Raw genomic sequence first — 13,488 nt, 5'->3', positions numbered from 1 at the left:
TACAGCCCATGAGAGATCCCCAGGCTGGAAGCCACCTGAGGGACTTGGCTTCCACCAAACTCTGGGCTAGCTGTGTTCTGGGGGAACATGATGCCCATCTTCAGCAGCAGTGCAACTGCATTTTTTCCACTGGAAAGGCAGGCTGGGTGGGTGCACCTCCATGGCTAAGTGACTACCAGCTGCTTGGAGATTGTTAGCATGGTGGCAAACACCTCGCTGGGGAATGACAGAAGCTTTTGGGAACTATGTGGACCTCTCAAGGGGCACTTCCAACTCCCAGCCTCACCAGCTAGCACGCCTTCCATCAGCATTCAGGGCATCTTACAGAGCAGGGCTGTGGGCATGGGGAAGCAGTGGAATAGGGATATGAGAGGTGAACACCATGAGTGCCCTTGGAAAAGTGTTATTTTACAAACACCCAGGGCAAGGCCCAGCTGCTGAGACACAGGGGTTTAGTGCCCTCTGGGAACTGGGCTGTCCCAATGGTCCCTGGCTGCCAGCATACGGAGGTGGGGGTCTTCTGCATGTCTTTGTTCATATTTCATATTCAAGTGGCATTTCCCAATTGGGAATGAATTGGGTTGAAAAAGGGGGAGGCCAGGGCATACCCTACTTCAGAAGCAGCCCCAGCTATGGCATGGTACATTTTCTAATCCAATCCTCAGCGATGCCACTGCAAAAACATGGGTAAGGAGAGGGAGCAGTGACCCAGGAGCTCTTCCTGCCACTCCCTGTGGTTGCACTGTGGCCCCACGCTGCTGCAGCACCCACCTCCAGTTTCCATGGCTGGAGCAGAGCTGCAGCGTATGAAACCCAGATCACCAAGCACTTGACAAGGCACATGGGCTGGGAGAGAGCTGAGGGGAGGCCAGATATACCAACTCTGCTCTTATAAAAAAAAAGAGGAGGCTGCTTCCATAGTCTCCAAAGGGATCGAGTGTAAATGTGGGGCTGCTTGGAGGATCAGTCCAGCTGGTAGACAACATAGCATTGTGTCCACAGTGCAAGGCAGCAGCCAGATCTGGAGCAAAGGACTCCTCTGCTGTTGCTCCTACCAGCTTCTGTGGCATTTTTTTGCAGCCTTAAGTGTCCCACAGAGGCTGGCAGGCACCTCCCCACCTCCCAAAGGGCTCTGGATTGAAATGCACCGCTGAGCCTGGACAGAGCTGACTGCTCTCCTGTGAGAAAACACAAGCTGTGCCCATCTGCGTGTTCAGCTGCAGCCTGGACGCCGATCACATGGGACAGGCTGAGATGCTTGGTCACAGTCCCAGCTGGCTCCCCAGGTAGACTTTTGTGGTCACATCTGCATGATTGAGCCTGGACCTTCAGAAGGACCAGGGCTGTGAGGGACGGTGGGGAGTCCTGCAGACAGTCGCCCTGCCTTGTGGCAGGGTTTGTTTCATGACCGCTGTGCAGAGCTAAAAATACCCCAGCCAATGGTTATGAATTTAGGATAACTAATACATCCAGTGGAAAGATTTGGAGCAGTTCCAGGGTTAAACAACAGTTTCTTCACCGACAGCCAAAGACTTGTGGATGCAAAAATAACTAGGAACTGAAGAATTTGAGCTGGAGCAAAGGATTTGCAAATTGAACCCAAGAAAAACTTTATAGCAGTGAGGACAACCGTGGATACTAGCCAGTGCTTTGGTTGTTTTAACAACAGGGTACACAGACCTCTGGATTTGAGCTGAATGCTGCCTCTGGGCAGAAATTGGGAGAACTAGTAGTTAGAGAGAACTTCTATGATACAGGGTGAAGGCATATTACACTGATAATATAGGACTCCATGGCCTGGATCAGCAGCACAGTGCACGAATCAGAGGGTAGCACCCTAGCAGGAGGTATAAGCTTGAAGTCTTTCAAAGTGGGAGTAAAGATCCAAGAATAGACCAGCTGTTGGCTGGGGATTGTTGAAAGGAGAGCTGTGGTGTGAACTGGCTTTGAATCATCTAGGTGTATGTGAGCAGAGGGTGAGCGAGGGGTCTGGATGTATGTTCACAGACCCAAAACACAGCTGGGGAGGGAGCACATCCTCTGAGCACATCTGTGCAGTGGTGGCAGAGGACACCCAGGTTCATATCCCAGCTCTGCCTGCCCAGGGTTTCACCCCACACCGTGCATTTCTCCACGCTCTGCCCTTATTGTTTTTCCACTCTGAAGCAGACACTCAATTCTTCCTTTGGCCAAAGACAATAAGAATAAACCCACTCCCCTGTGCTACGGGTGCTTGGCTGGGGCAGTGTGTGCCAGTCCCTGCCCCAGTGAATAATGAAGTACTCAGGGCAAATGGCAAAAGTTTTGATAAGAGCACTCAAGTGAGCCCAGCCCTGTATCTACCATGTGCTGCAGGTATGAGATGAGTCCCCCGGCCCCCTGGGATGCTCACAGCAAGGCACATGGTTGGGCAGGGTGCCTGGCTCCCTGCTCCACCATGGTTGCAGCTGGGGAAATGGGGACCTGTGGGGCTTGGGACATTGGTGTGGTTCAGATCCCATATTCCTGCTTCTGAGCCCTTCAGTCTGAGAAGGTCCTTGGTGGGTTTAACCAGCTGATGCTCCTGGGAGGACGGAGGTAGAGCTGGGTACAAACCTTTGTACCTTTTCCTGAAGGGCTGAACATTGGATCACTCTCTGCCTACAGCCATCCTTTGCATTTCTGGCTCTTGCCTGTCCAGGTCCTGCCTGTGGGAGGGAGCCCTGCCCTGCTTGGTTTGCGTGCAACACGTAGAAACTCCAAAAAAGTCTCAATTTTCTCACGAGTGCTGAGAATAGAAGTGTTTGTCCCTATTTCAGGTCCCTCTGCAGAAGCTGTATTTTCATAATTAGGCAAAAATGTTGCTTCATTAGGATATTTTTTCTCTTTTTCCATCACATCAGCCTGCATGAAACAGTCACTTATTCTCCTTGCCATTGTGTTGACATGTACCAGGTTGAGGGCAGGACCTGCTGCCCATCCCTAGCCCGGCCTCAATAGCACAGCTTGTTCTCTCCTCAAGGGGCAACGGTGCCGTGCAAGCCAACGTAAATCCCAGGGAGGCCATGGAAAGCAGCCTGGATTGCCAGCCCATGAGAAGATCTGGCCACTGAAATGCAATAACAAAGGTGCCCCAAGCATCTATAACAGGCTGCAAGGAGAGACGTAGCAGGAGGCTGGAAGATCCCTACAGTGTGCCTGGTGATGTCAAATTATCGCTCCTTCACAGCCACTTCGGTAGCAAAATAATTTCTTAATCCACTGTCAGTGCCTAGCAAGTGCAGAAATGAAAGTGTGCACCATGATGTGGCAAGGGAAGAGCGGGAAAGGGAGAGACAGCTTTGAGCTTGGCTGAAGATATGGGGGCATGGGAGACATATTCCCACCCAAGCCCAGGCCTTTTGTGCAGTTTTAGGTGAATAGTGCAGCCAGTGTAATCTCTGAATTACTGAGTAGGCAGCAAACCTCTGCTCTGCCAGCTTGGTTGGGTGTCTGGGAGCTTGGTTGGTTATGGAGGCACATTCCTGGGGAGATGTGCCTTCGGTCAGAGGTGGCTCTCATATTCCTACAGCACAGACTGGCAGAGTACAGCATCTCCCAGAGTGCCCTGGATCTTTTCCAACAGTTCAGCCTAACACTTAGTCCCTTCCAACTTGAAGTCCCTTCCAGCCCTTTCCTTTTCATTTTCAAAGTACTCAGGCATCCAAATCACTCCCAGATAGCGAGCTCCTGCTGGTGCAAACAGGCACCTGAGCAATACACCTCCACTTTTGGAAGCTGTAGTGAGGTGGGGGTTGGTTTCTTCTCCCTAATAACAATAGAATGAGACAAAATGACCTGTAGTTGTGCCAGAGGACAGATTGAATATTAGAAGTAACATCTTCCCTGAAAGCATGAACAAACACTGGAATAGGCTGCCCAGGGAGGTGGTTGGATCACCATCCTTGAAAGTGTTTAAAAGATGTGTAGATGTGGTGTTTAGGGACATGGTCTAGCACTGGACTTGGTAGAGTCAGGTTAAGGGTTGGACTCGATGGTTTTAAAGGTCTTTTCCAATCAAAATGATTCGAAGATTCTATGAATGTTTTCTGTCTCACCACAGGAGGTCACGGCCAGGCCACGAGGCATGCCTGGCCCAGCCACCGTGCTGGGTGATGCTGGCCATGATCAACAGCTCTGGGCATGGTTTTGCCATCGCTGTGGGACCCACAAGCTGCTGGGTGATGGACCCGACCCATCGCTGGTTTAACCACACAGCACCTCAGGGTTCCACCTGCTTCGTGTTGCCTGCACCCAGCACTTGAGGAGGGTCCAGAGCATGAACCAGCATCCCCAGCCCTTGCAGAGACCTCTCCAGGTTTCCCATCTGTCCTCTCCCAGCTGTGCCTTGTGCCAGGCGGGCAGCCACAGCCGGCGCAGCCCGATCCCTGGCAATTCAAGCCGCGGCACCGCCGGGGCAGAGGTCTGCGAGGTTCCCCCATCCCGAGGCGCTCGGTACCAACCCTCCCGCTGCCTCGCCGCGCCGCAGCCGGATACTGCCTGAGGGCCCGGGTCCCGCTCCGGGCGAGGCTGCGCCACGACGGGGAGGGAGGAAAGGAGCCCTTCCCCCGCGGGCGTGAAGCGAGGACTACACGCCCCACAGTGCCGGGGCGGTGCGTTCCGCCCCGTCCCCTCCCGGCCCGCCCCGCCGCGCTGAGTGGGCCCCGCCGCGCGGCGCGGAGCGGTGGGGCGGGACGGGACGGGACGGGGCGGAGCGGGACGGGGCGGCCAAGCCCGGCGAGACAGCGGCGGAAAGTGCCACGACTCCACACGGCCGCGGCGGCGAGGAGGGACCGCGACCCGGCACGGGTGGGTAGGCGGTGGCTGGCCACCCTCCCTCTCCCTGCCCCTTCCCCTTCCACGCGGGGACATCGTCCCGTGGGACCCCACCGCCTGCCCCCCGCTGCCAGGGGACCCCCCCCAACGCTCCCCCCCACCCCCCCCCGCCCCGCTGCTGTCAGCAGACGTGGAGCGGGGTGGGAACACCCGCACACGTCCCCGCCGCCTCGCCCGGCCGCTCCCAGGCGCGGAGGGATGTCCTGCCTGGAGCGGGGAAGGGGCGGCGGGGGGTAGGGGAGTGGGATCCCGGGTCTGGGGTCTGGCCACGTTTGCTGGAGGGCCGGGCGGATGAATGGCCCGCGGCTCGGCCAGGGCGGTGCGGAATGGCGGCGTGTGCGGCCGGTCAGGGAGGGCAGCGGGGGAGGGAGGGAGGGCAGCGGGGGAGGGAGGGAGGGAGGGAGCGGCCGCCGACCCCGGACCCTTCGGCCCCCGTTCCCGTCCGTGTCCCCGCCCGCCGACCCCCTCCCGGGCATCGCCGCTTACCCCGCAGCGCACACACCGATTCCCCCTACCCGAGCTCCGGCCTGATGAAATTCATTAATCTGATTAAGCGCGGTTAGAAAAGGTCACAGCTCTCAGGCGGTTGTGCCTTACTGATTTTCCTTCCCTTAACTAAGCCCTCCCCTCCCCCTTCCCCCCCAAAATCTCTCCCAGCCCTGGGAGACCTCCGGCAGCGCGGGGTCAGGCGATGCCCGAAGCGTTTGGAGAGAGGCAGCGACCCTTCAAGCGGAGACCCCCCCCCCCTCCAGCCTGGGGTCTGTGCAAACTGGATGTTGCCAGCTCTCCGGCGGGACGCCCCGCTCCTCTCCTCTCCTCTCCTCTCCTCGCCCCGCTGGGGAAGCGGTCCAGCTGCACACGTGGCCGGGTGCGATGGAGGAACCTCCCCTGATGCCTGAAATGTCAGCTTTCCTCTCCACAGAAACGATGCCAGCAGCCTCCCTCCGCCCGCACCGCCGGGAAACAGCTGGAAGGAGTCGGTCAAGGCGGGTGCTACCTGGGATGTGAGCCTCAGGCAGAAGTGGACGAGGGCTGGTGGTGAAATGCTGCTTGGGGCTGGGGAGGGGAGAGAAAATTTGTAATAGCCGCCGCAGAGATTGGTCAAACTGCAGCTGTGTTATGCCCTTCTTGTGTGAATATATGTGGTTTTTCTGCCTTTTGGGTTGTTTTTTTTTTGACTCTGAGGCTTAGGAAGGCAGAAGGCAGCATGGCCAAGGACTGCAAGAGCTAAGGGAGCACTAAAACAGGTTCAATTAAGCCAAGCTGTAACTGTTGCAGTGGCTGATCTGGAGTTGCTGTGTAGGGTAACTCATGCTGTCAGGACGTTGGAAATGCACAATCACTTATGCAGAAAATGTATTTAAACATCTCTCTATTGCAACAGGGCAGAGAGAGAAACTCCAGAAGAAATACCAGTTCTTTTATCTGCTGGCAGTGCTGCTGCCTTCCCCTGCTGCCAGGCTGCCCTGCTACGGGGAGGATCAGGCCTCCCAGTTCTCTCTCCCTTGCTCCCCTTTGTGCTGGAGGAACACTGTCCCTGACCACAGTTCTGCCCTGGTGCTGCCTTTTCGCAAGGGGAGCTGTAGACAAGGGGTAGGCAAGGAGACAAGACCTCATTTCTTCAAACCAAAGGCCAGGCAGTCCCCTCCCCAAACAGTGCTGGGTGTTGGGGCAGCCAGCTTTGATTGACTTGTGTGTGCATGTTAAGCTTTTTATTTATTTATTTATTTTATTTATTTATTTGACCTGCTGGGAGGTGCTGTAAAGGAAAGGAAGCTGCAGGTGCTTCACAGGGAGGTGTTGCTGCAGGCTATGCAGAGCCAGCTGCACAAGTGCTTCTCAACACGAGGAGAAAATTCTTTACTGTGAGGGTGATGGAGCACTGGAATAGGCTGCCCAGAGAGGTTGTGGACTTTCCTCTGGAGACTTTAAAAACTCACCTGGGTGTGTTCTTGTGTGGCCTGCCCTAGGTGATCCTGCTTTGGCAGGGAGGTTGGACTAAATGATCTCTGGGGGTCCTTTCCAACCCCTAAAATTCTATATTCTGTGATTCTGTGATTCCTGTTCTCTCTGTGCCCTGTCACCCCATCACCTCTTCTACATTGGGCTAACCTGAGATGCCACCTTGACACCATGGCAAAGTACAAGCCTTGAACTGCAGAGGGAGCAGTGTCCTGCTTGCAAAGAGCATCTTTTCCCATCTGCAGAGCCTATCCCGACCAGGAGGGGATAACAGATACATTTTCCTTTGGCTGTGTAAAGAATTAAGGTTTTAGTAGTTGTAACACAACCTGCATCTTTCTTTGCTTCTGCCCACCTGATGCTTGAACTGGCTGGCTGGTTTAAAACAGGGTTGAATGGCAAAGATACTGAATTCCTGTGGATTTTGTGGAAGTAGTTTCAGAGGGGAAAGAAAGGCTGAACAGCTGGGAAGGCTTTAGCCTGGTTTTTGACACCTAGCTTGTCTCTGGCAAGCGTGACCACAAGACACTGAGCGTGACCCCGATGCTGTCACAGTTCGTGTCCATGGATTTGTTCATCTTGGAAGTTGTTTGATGCTGAAAAAACAGCAAGGCTGAGTGCTTTACTAGTTTAGCTTCCTTAGGGCAAGTTGGACTTTTGCTCAGGGCAAACAGAGGTGACTGCACATGAAGGCTGGCAAGGGAGTTCAGGTCTCCTGGCTGTTATCTGGGATGTTGGGGAGTTTGATGGATAATGAGAAAAGCCACAGGAACGGAAGAGTTGGAGCACAGCATTTCAGCTGGCTCCTTTACATGAGGAGACCAAGTGAAATACTACTTGTCCATCTTATTCCTGTTCTGGTGATGATGAAAAGCTTTATCTGTTTTGGGGAAGGAGTGTGCACATGGAGATATTTGATGATTTCCACTGTGTTGGCTGGGTGGGGAGTAGAGGATGATCCTGCTCAAGAGACTTCATGAAAGTAAATGTGCTCAATGTTGGATGTGAACTTGACTTTTTGAATGTGGACTCCCATAGCTGGTGGTGTTGCTGCACCCCTTAGGCACACAACCTTCTCCCAAAGCAGCCCGGGCATCACATTGAAAAATACCATTGTAGAGACAAAGTCCTGTGGAGGACCAGAGGATACAGAGGGGAGGATGCTGACGTCTTGAAAGCCTGGCTATTGAGCTGAACATACATGTGCAAAACCATCCTCTGGGCATCTGCGAGCTGACCAGCAGTGGTACCTTTGGTGCCCTATTTTTCCGTGTCCTGGCTAAGGCTTGGTGCAGGTGGGAAGTGTGGAGGGCTTTCTGGCCGAAGGCCAAGGCAGGCATGCTCCTGCCAGTGCACTTGTGAGGGGGGACTGTGTCTTGCTGTCGAAATCTGGGAGCAAGCTTTCAGCCCTTCAAAGGGCAAAGGTGGCGAGGTCAGGAAGTGCTGAAGCAGAGCTTTGCTTCTGATGCTAATGCTGCAGCGTGTTGCTTCTTGTGTTTATGTATCAGGAAGTTCCCAGAGGAAGACTTTTCTTTATCCCCCAAAAGCCAGCCTGGTTTGATTTAAGTGTGTATGGCAGTGTACAGCCTGCCACCGTTCTTTGCACAGTTGGAGTGATAGGCTTTTCCCTGGATGAGTTGTTGGGCTGGTCCGTGCCAAGTCTCGACTGCAGGAGGAACTCTACTGGTAGAACTTGCTCCTTGGAGTCAGCACTGGCTCTGCCAGTACCAGCCCCGTGCCACAGGCTGCAGGGCACAAGAACTGAGACAGGACCAAAGCTTCCCTTTGCCATCATAGCACTGCTGGGAATAATTGCTGGCTGGTTGATATCTCGCTCTTCATTCCAAATTTTCCCCTGTCCTTGAGAATAGCCAGGGATTTCTCTGGTTCAGTGGTGGGAGCTGCGAATGGCCTGTGTGAGCATCTCAGCTGCTTTCATGAACTCCAGCTGCTGTGACAGCTCTTCCAGCAGGTCTGCAGCTCCTGTAGCTTAGTGATCTGGGCTGCTGTTCTTGTGTTAGTTTTGTTTTGGAGAGGGTTGATTTTTTTTTTTTTTTTTTGTGTGTAGCTAGGAAGGACTTTCATGCTAATCTGTATCGTTATCTCACCCTGGCTGTAAAGCCTGGGAGGAGGCAAGGTACAGGCAGCTTTTACTGCAGTGGGGCTGGGTGAGACTGCCTGCAGAGAGGAGGGAGCATGGGTCTCAAAATGTTCGGCATGTAAGGGCTTCGGGGGCAACAGCAATGGAGTGTGAGACCACCCCAGTCTCTGTGTAATAGTGCCATCTTCTCTCATCCATCCTCTGTGCTGGGTGCCTCTGTAATGAAAGTCTGGGGCTTTTTCCACTGTTCACCTCCTCCATGGGCTCCATCCAGCTGCTTTTGGAGGTGGCAGTAGCAGCTGGTGGGGTTGGAGTGCATTTGCCAGCACTTCGTGATGGCCTTGCCCTAAGCTGGTACAGCAAACTTTTATCTAAATATGAAGCTGCAGCAGTGTGAGGTCAGGAAGGGTTTATTTTTACTGATGTGTTGAGATTGCTGAGTGAGGCATGCAGGTCACCTTGTTCTGCCTCTGAAACAGCTCCTGGGTGCTTTGGTGTAGCCCTAAAACAAGCATAAGGTCATGGGTATGTGTTCTCCAGCCCTACTTATTATTTACCGCCAGGGAGAAGAAATCCAGCCCTTTTCACCCGGGAGGTTAGGAATAATCTGCCTGTCCTGGTGGGGACCATCCTGAAGTGATGCTACCTAGTCAGAAGGGAGTGACTTGGCACAAGATGTGCTGGAATAGAGTGGGCCGAGGTAATTTAAATCTGAAAAGGCCAGGGCAGAGGTGAAATAGCAATGCCTGTAGTATCAGCTGAGATCTTGAGTGGTGCCCCGGGGTAGAAAATTGGCTCTGCCAGGGGAGACTGGTTCCAGCTGGCATTGACAACCCTCCTGCCTGCCAGCTCTCTCCTGCTTCACCTGGGATGCTTGGACAGGCAGGGAGTAGGGACAGCTGGGCTGCTGGTTAAACCATCCTTGCCTGGGCAGGGGGATATCTCCAGTGGGAGACAGCCACTTTGCAGCTCCTTCCAGCTCTGCACACCCTGCTCAGGTGTTGGAGGAGCATTTTTCATTGCTCTCTCACCCCCTCACCGTGCGAACAGCTTTGACCTGTAGATTCGGCTGCCAGTTTGCTGCTCCAGCTGTTAGAAAGGAAAAGGCTCCGAGGTCTCTCTCTGCAAGCACTGAGGTTTTGAAGAGATGCTGATCTCCTTTAGCTTTTTTCTTATTTTTGCCTCCTCCCCTTCCAGCCCCTCCCTCCCTCCTCAACCCACAACCTCTTAAAGAGGAAATTTGATAATGTTTACAGTTAAGCATGGGGATGGGAACTTACGATAGGGCTTTCTGTGTTTTCCTAAGTTTTGAGGCCATTACCACAGGGCTGCAGGTATTGCTTAGGGTCGTGCAAAACCATCCTGTTGGACACATAATGGGTAGCTGCTCATGGCTGCCTCTGACTGCATCCCTGTTTTTTTCTTCCTCCTCTTTGATTCTTCTGGAAATTGATTGCTGCAGCTGGTGATATCAGTCACTGTGGTACGACTGGACCACTGTGCATAGGCCACCTAGCAAAAGAACACAAACCTGGGGCTGTGTAGGCAGGTTGCCTGCACCAGTGTCGTGTGTATCTTGAGCGTTTGTCTTTTCAGTGTGTGGTGCCATTTGGAGACACAGATGTCCATATGAAACTCCCTGCTCAGAGAGGCTGTTGCCTCTTCCCATCTCCCTGCCACCCACCAATTGTTGTTCTGGTCTCTTGCAGGCACAGAAGAACAAGGCAAGATGGATGTGTATGACCCTCAGACACTGGGTGTTATGGTCTTTGGAGGTTTTATGGTGATATCAGCCATTGGGATCTTCCTGGTGTCCACATTCTCCATGAAGGAGACGTCTTATGAGGAAGCCTTGGCCAAGCAACGCAAAGAGCTTGAGAAGACCCAGCAGCAGAAAATAGAGAAAAAGAAGAAAGAGAAACCTGTTGAGAAAAAAGGAAAAGCAAAGAAAAAGGAAGAGAAGCCTAATGGAAAGATCCCAGAGCAGCAGCTGACTCAGGAAGTGACGGACTCTCCCAAGGATGTGATTCTTGAGCCTGCTGTGGTGTCTGAGCCCGTAACCATTGAGTCTCCAATCACAGCAGTATCAGTGCCCCCTCAGGAAAAAGAGAAACCTGCTCCATCACCTAAGGAGAAGAGGAAGAAAGAGAAGAAGGTGGCAAAGGTAGAGCCTGCTCCTAGCCCGGTCTTGGCTTCGCCTCCTGTCAGTGTATCCAAAAATTCTCCTGTCTTGGAGGTGACCCCTAAGGAGGTGCCTGTTGTGGCCGTGCCGCCTGTTGGCACACAGCAAAGTGCTCCGGTCATCAGCTCTGTCATCAAGAAAAGTGATGCCCTTCCAACCCATGAGGAGCAGAAGCACGATGGACCTGTCAAGAAGAAGGCTGCATCCAAGAAGAAGAGCGAGCCAGGTAAGGCCAAATTCCTCTGTATATACCCCCATCGAGTCAGCCAGCGGGGCACCTCGCTGCTGTTCAAATGGAGCTGTCCCATGCTTTGTTCTTTAGTGTTGGAAACAGGGCAGCTGTAGAAAGGCAGTCTCTGGTGAGATGGATTATGTCTGCCAAGGGGAAGGGGGGTTGAAAAAGCCTGTGCTGCACTGTATTTCTGTCTGGTGGGAAGTAGAGCTGTAGGCCAGAGTTTATTGACTTGTTTTCCCTCAGTAATGTGTTGCCCTCTGCATTGGGTACCCCTGCTTGGTGCTTAGCTCCTTGGTCTAGCACACAGATGTTGGAGAGTTACAGGTTCTTCTAAGATTTGCTGTTGCATTGGGGTTTTCTGAGCAGATCTGTACATCAAGGATGAACAGGAGGTGCATGTGCCTGTCCTGGGAGAGGGAGCAGCTGCCAAGGTGCTGAACATCTGGGTGGAAAGCCAAGATGAGGTGTTTTCCCCTTTCACCTCTGATTATTAAAAGTACACAGGAGCTCTACTACTCTTCTGCGGGGAGGTGGGTCACTGCTACAGTTTCCTCCTTTTTCAGTGGAGGTGAAAAACACCCTGTTGGAGGAGAGAGGATTGAAGGGGTTTTATACAACAGGGGACCGATCATAGGATAGTTACAGCAAAATAACTTTGGGTATGTCACAAGGAAGAGGAAACTTTCCCATCATCCATCATCTTTCATGCCTCACTTGATTGCTTTGGAGATGGAAAAGATTAAAGAATGTGGTCCTGAGCTCTCCAGAGTGTAAATAGGTCTAGGAGGGAAGAAATGGCTCTTCTGTAGCTGCATTCTTGCCTCTCTTTGCACCAATGTGAACAGTTTGGGGTTTATTTTTCGTTAAGTGATAATGACAGGCACTACAAATATGAATGCTTTCAGACCTATAAAATTTTTCCATATGGACACATGGGGTAAGACTCACAAGGTGTTCTCAAAGATGTGCTGTGGTGTGCATAGGTTTCATTTATAGAATCATAGAACTATTCAGGTTGGAAAAGACCCTTGGGATCACCGAGTCCAACCATCATCCCTAATCTACAAAGTTCTCCTTTAAACCATCTCCACCAACACCACATCCAAATGACCCTTAAACACATCCAGGGATGGTGACTCTTTTCTTCCTTTGTTTACAGAAAAGCCCAACCAAAGAAAAAGACACCCCTATTTGCTAGCCTTCTGCAGCACATCCAAACCTAGGTTGCTGTATAACCTGGCAGTTTCCACACCTGTGTTTTGGGAGAGGGCCTGCTACTCAACAGGACGTTTTGTGGCCCAGGGTTGGGTTAAAACACTTGTAGCTGCCCTGCTGAAGCAAGTTTTTTGCTAAAAGCTGTCTCTATGTAATGAGGAGATTTGAAATGGTTTGAGCAGCCACTGCTGGAAGGTATTGCAGTGATGGTGTTGAGGCTACTGGAGGTGGCTTTTTTGGCATGTGCACGCAGGGGTGCACTTCTCTAACACTGAAAAACATAGTCCTAAATCCACGCCACAACAAGCTGAGGGAACATGGATAGGAGATGAAGTTTTAACAGTTGTTAAGGTGGGACTTTTTTGGCTACTCGAAACATCCACTCCTTTGGGTATGAAGTGCCGATCCTGAATGTCACGAGTGATGTCTTAGCTGCTCCTGTGGGATTTTTCAAAAGAAATCTCTCAGCAGTATTTGCTCCATGAGACTGGCTGCAGTTTTACCAAGGTGTTGTGGGCAGCCTTTCAGCTGCTGTGTTCGGTGTTAGCCTTCTATGATGACATAGCTGGTTGGCTGGATGAGGGGAGAGCAGCAGATTTCATCTATCTTGACTTCAGCAAGGCTTTTGACACTGTCTCCCATAGCATCCTCATTAGGAAACTGAGAGAGTGTGGGCTGGATGAGTGGACAGTGAGGTGGATCGAGAGCTGGCTCTGTGACAGAACTCAGAGGGTTGTGATCAATGGAGCAGGGTCGAGTTGGAGGTCCCCCAGAGGTCAATACTCGGTCTGGTCTTGTTCAACATCAATGACCTGGACAAGGCGACAGAGTGTATCCTCAGCAAGTTTGCTGATTATACCAAACTGGGAGGGGTGGCTGCCATCCAGTGTGACCTGGACAGGCTAGAGAGCTGGGCAGAGAGGAACCTGGGGAGGCAGA

At 52.5% G+C, this 13,488-nt stretch overlaps 1 protein-coding gene across 5 annotated transcripts in view; it reads left to right on the top strand.

Annotated features, from left to right (window-relative positions):
• The window catches only part of RRBP1 (ribosome binding protein 1), a 78,247-nt gene that overhangs the window by 46,039 nt on the left and 18,720 nt on the right, over window positions 1-13,488 (top strand). For 2 of the 5 annotated variants that reach the window (XM_051613668.1, XM_051613664.1), the window contains exons 1-2: window positions 4,728-4,827; window positions 10,627-11,325. In XM_051613668.1, the coding sequence (XP_051469628.1) occupies window positions 10,647-11,325 (679 nt within the window). In that variant the 5' untranslated portion in view covers window positions 4,728-4,827; window positions 10,627-10,646. Of the gene's footprint in view, window positions 1-4,727; window positions 4,828-5,776; window positions 5,859-10,626; window positions 11,326-13,488 lie in introns of those variants that run through there. The other 3 variants (XM_051613666.1, XM_051613667.1, XM_051613665.1) reach the window with 2 other exon arrangements.

The sequence above is a fragment of the Apus apus genome, chromosome 3 (assembly GCF_020740795.1).
Source record: "Apus apus isolate bApuApu2 chromosome 3, bApuApu2.pri.cur, whole genome shotgun sequence".
Classification (NCBI taxonomy): Eukaryota; Metazoa; Chordata; class Aves; order Apodiformes; family Apodidae; genus Apus; species Apus apus.
The sequence above is the reverse complement of the archived record's forward strand: the minus strand, read 5'-3'. Positions and strand labels throughout refer to the sequence as shown.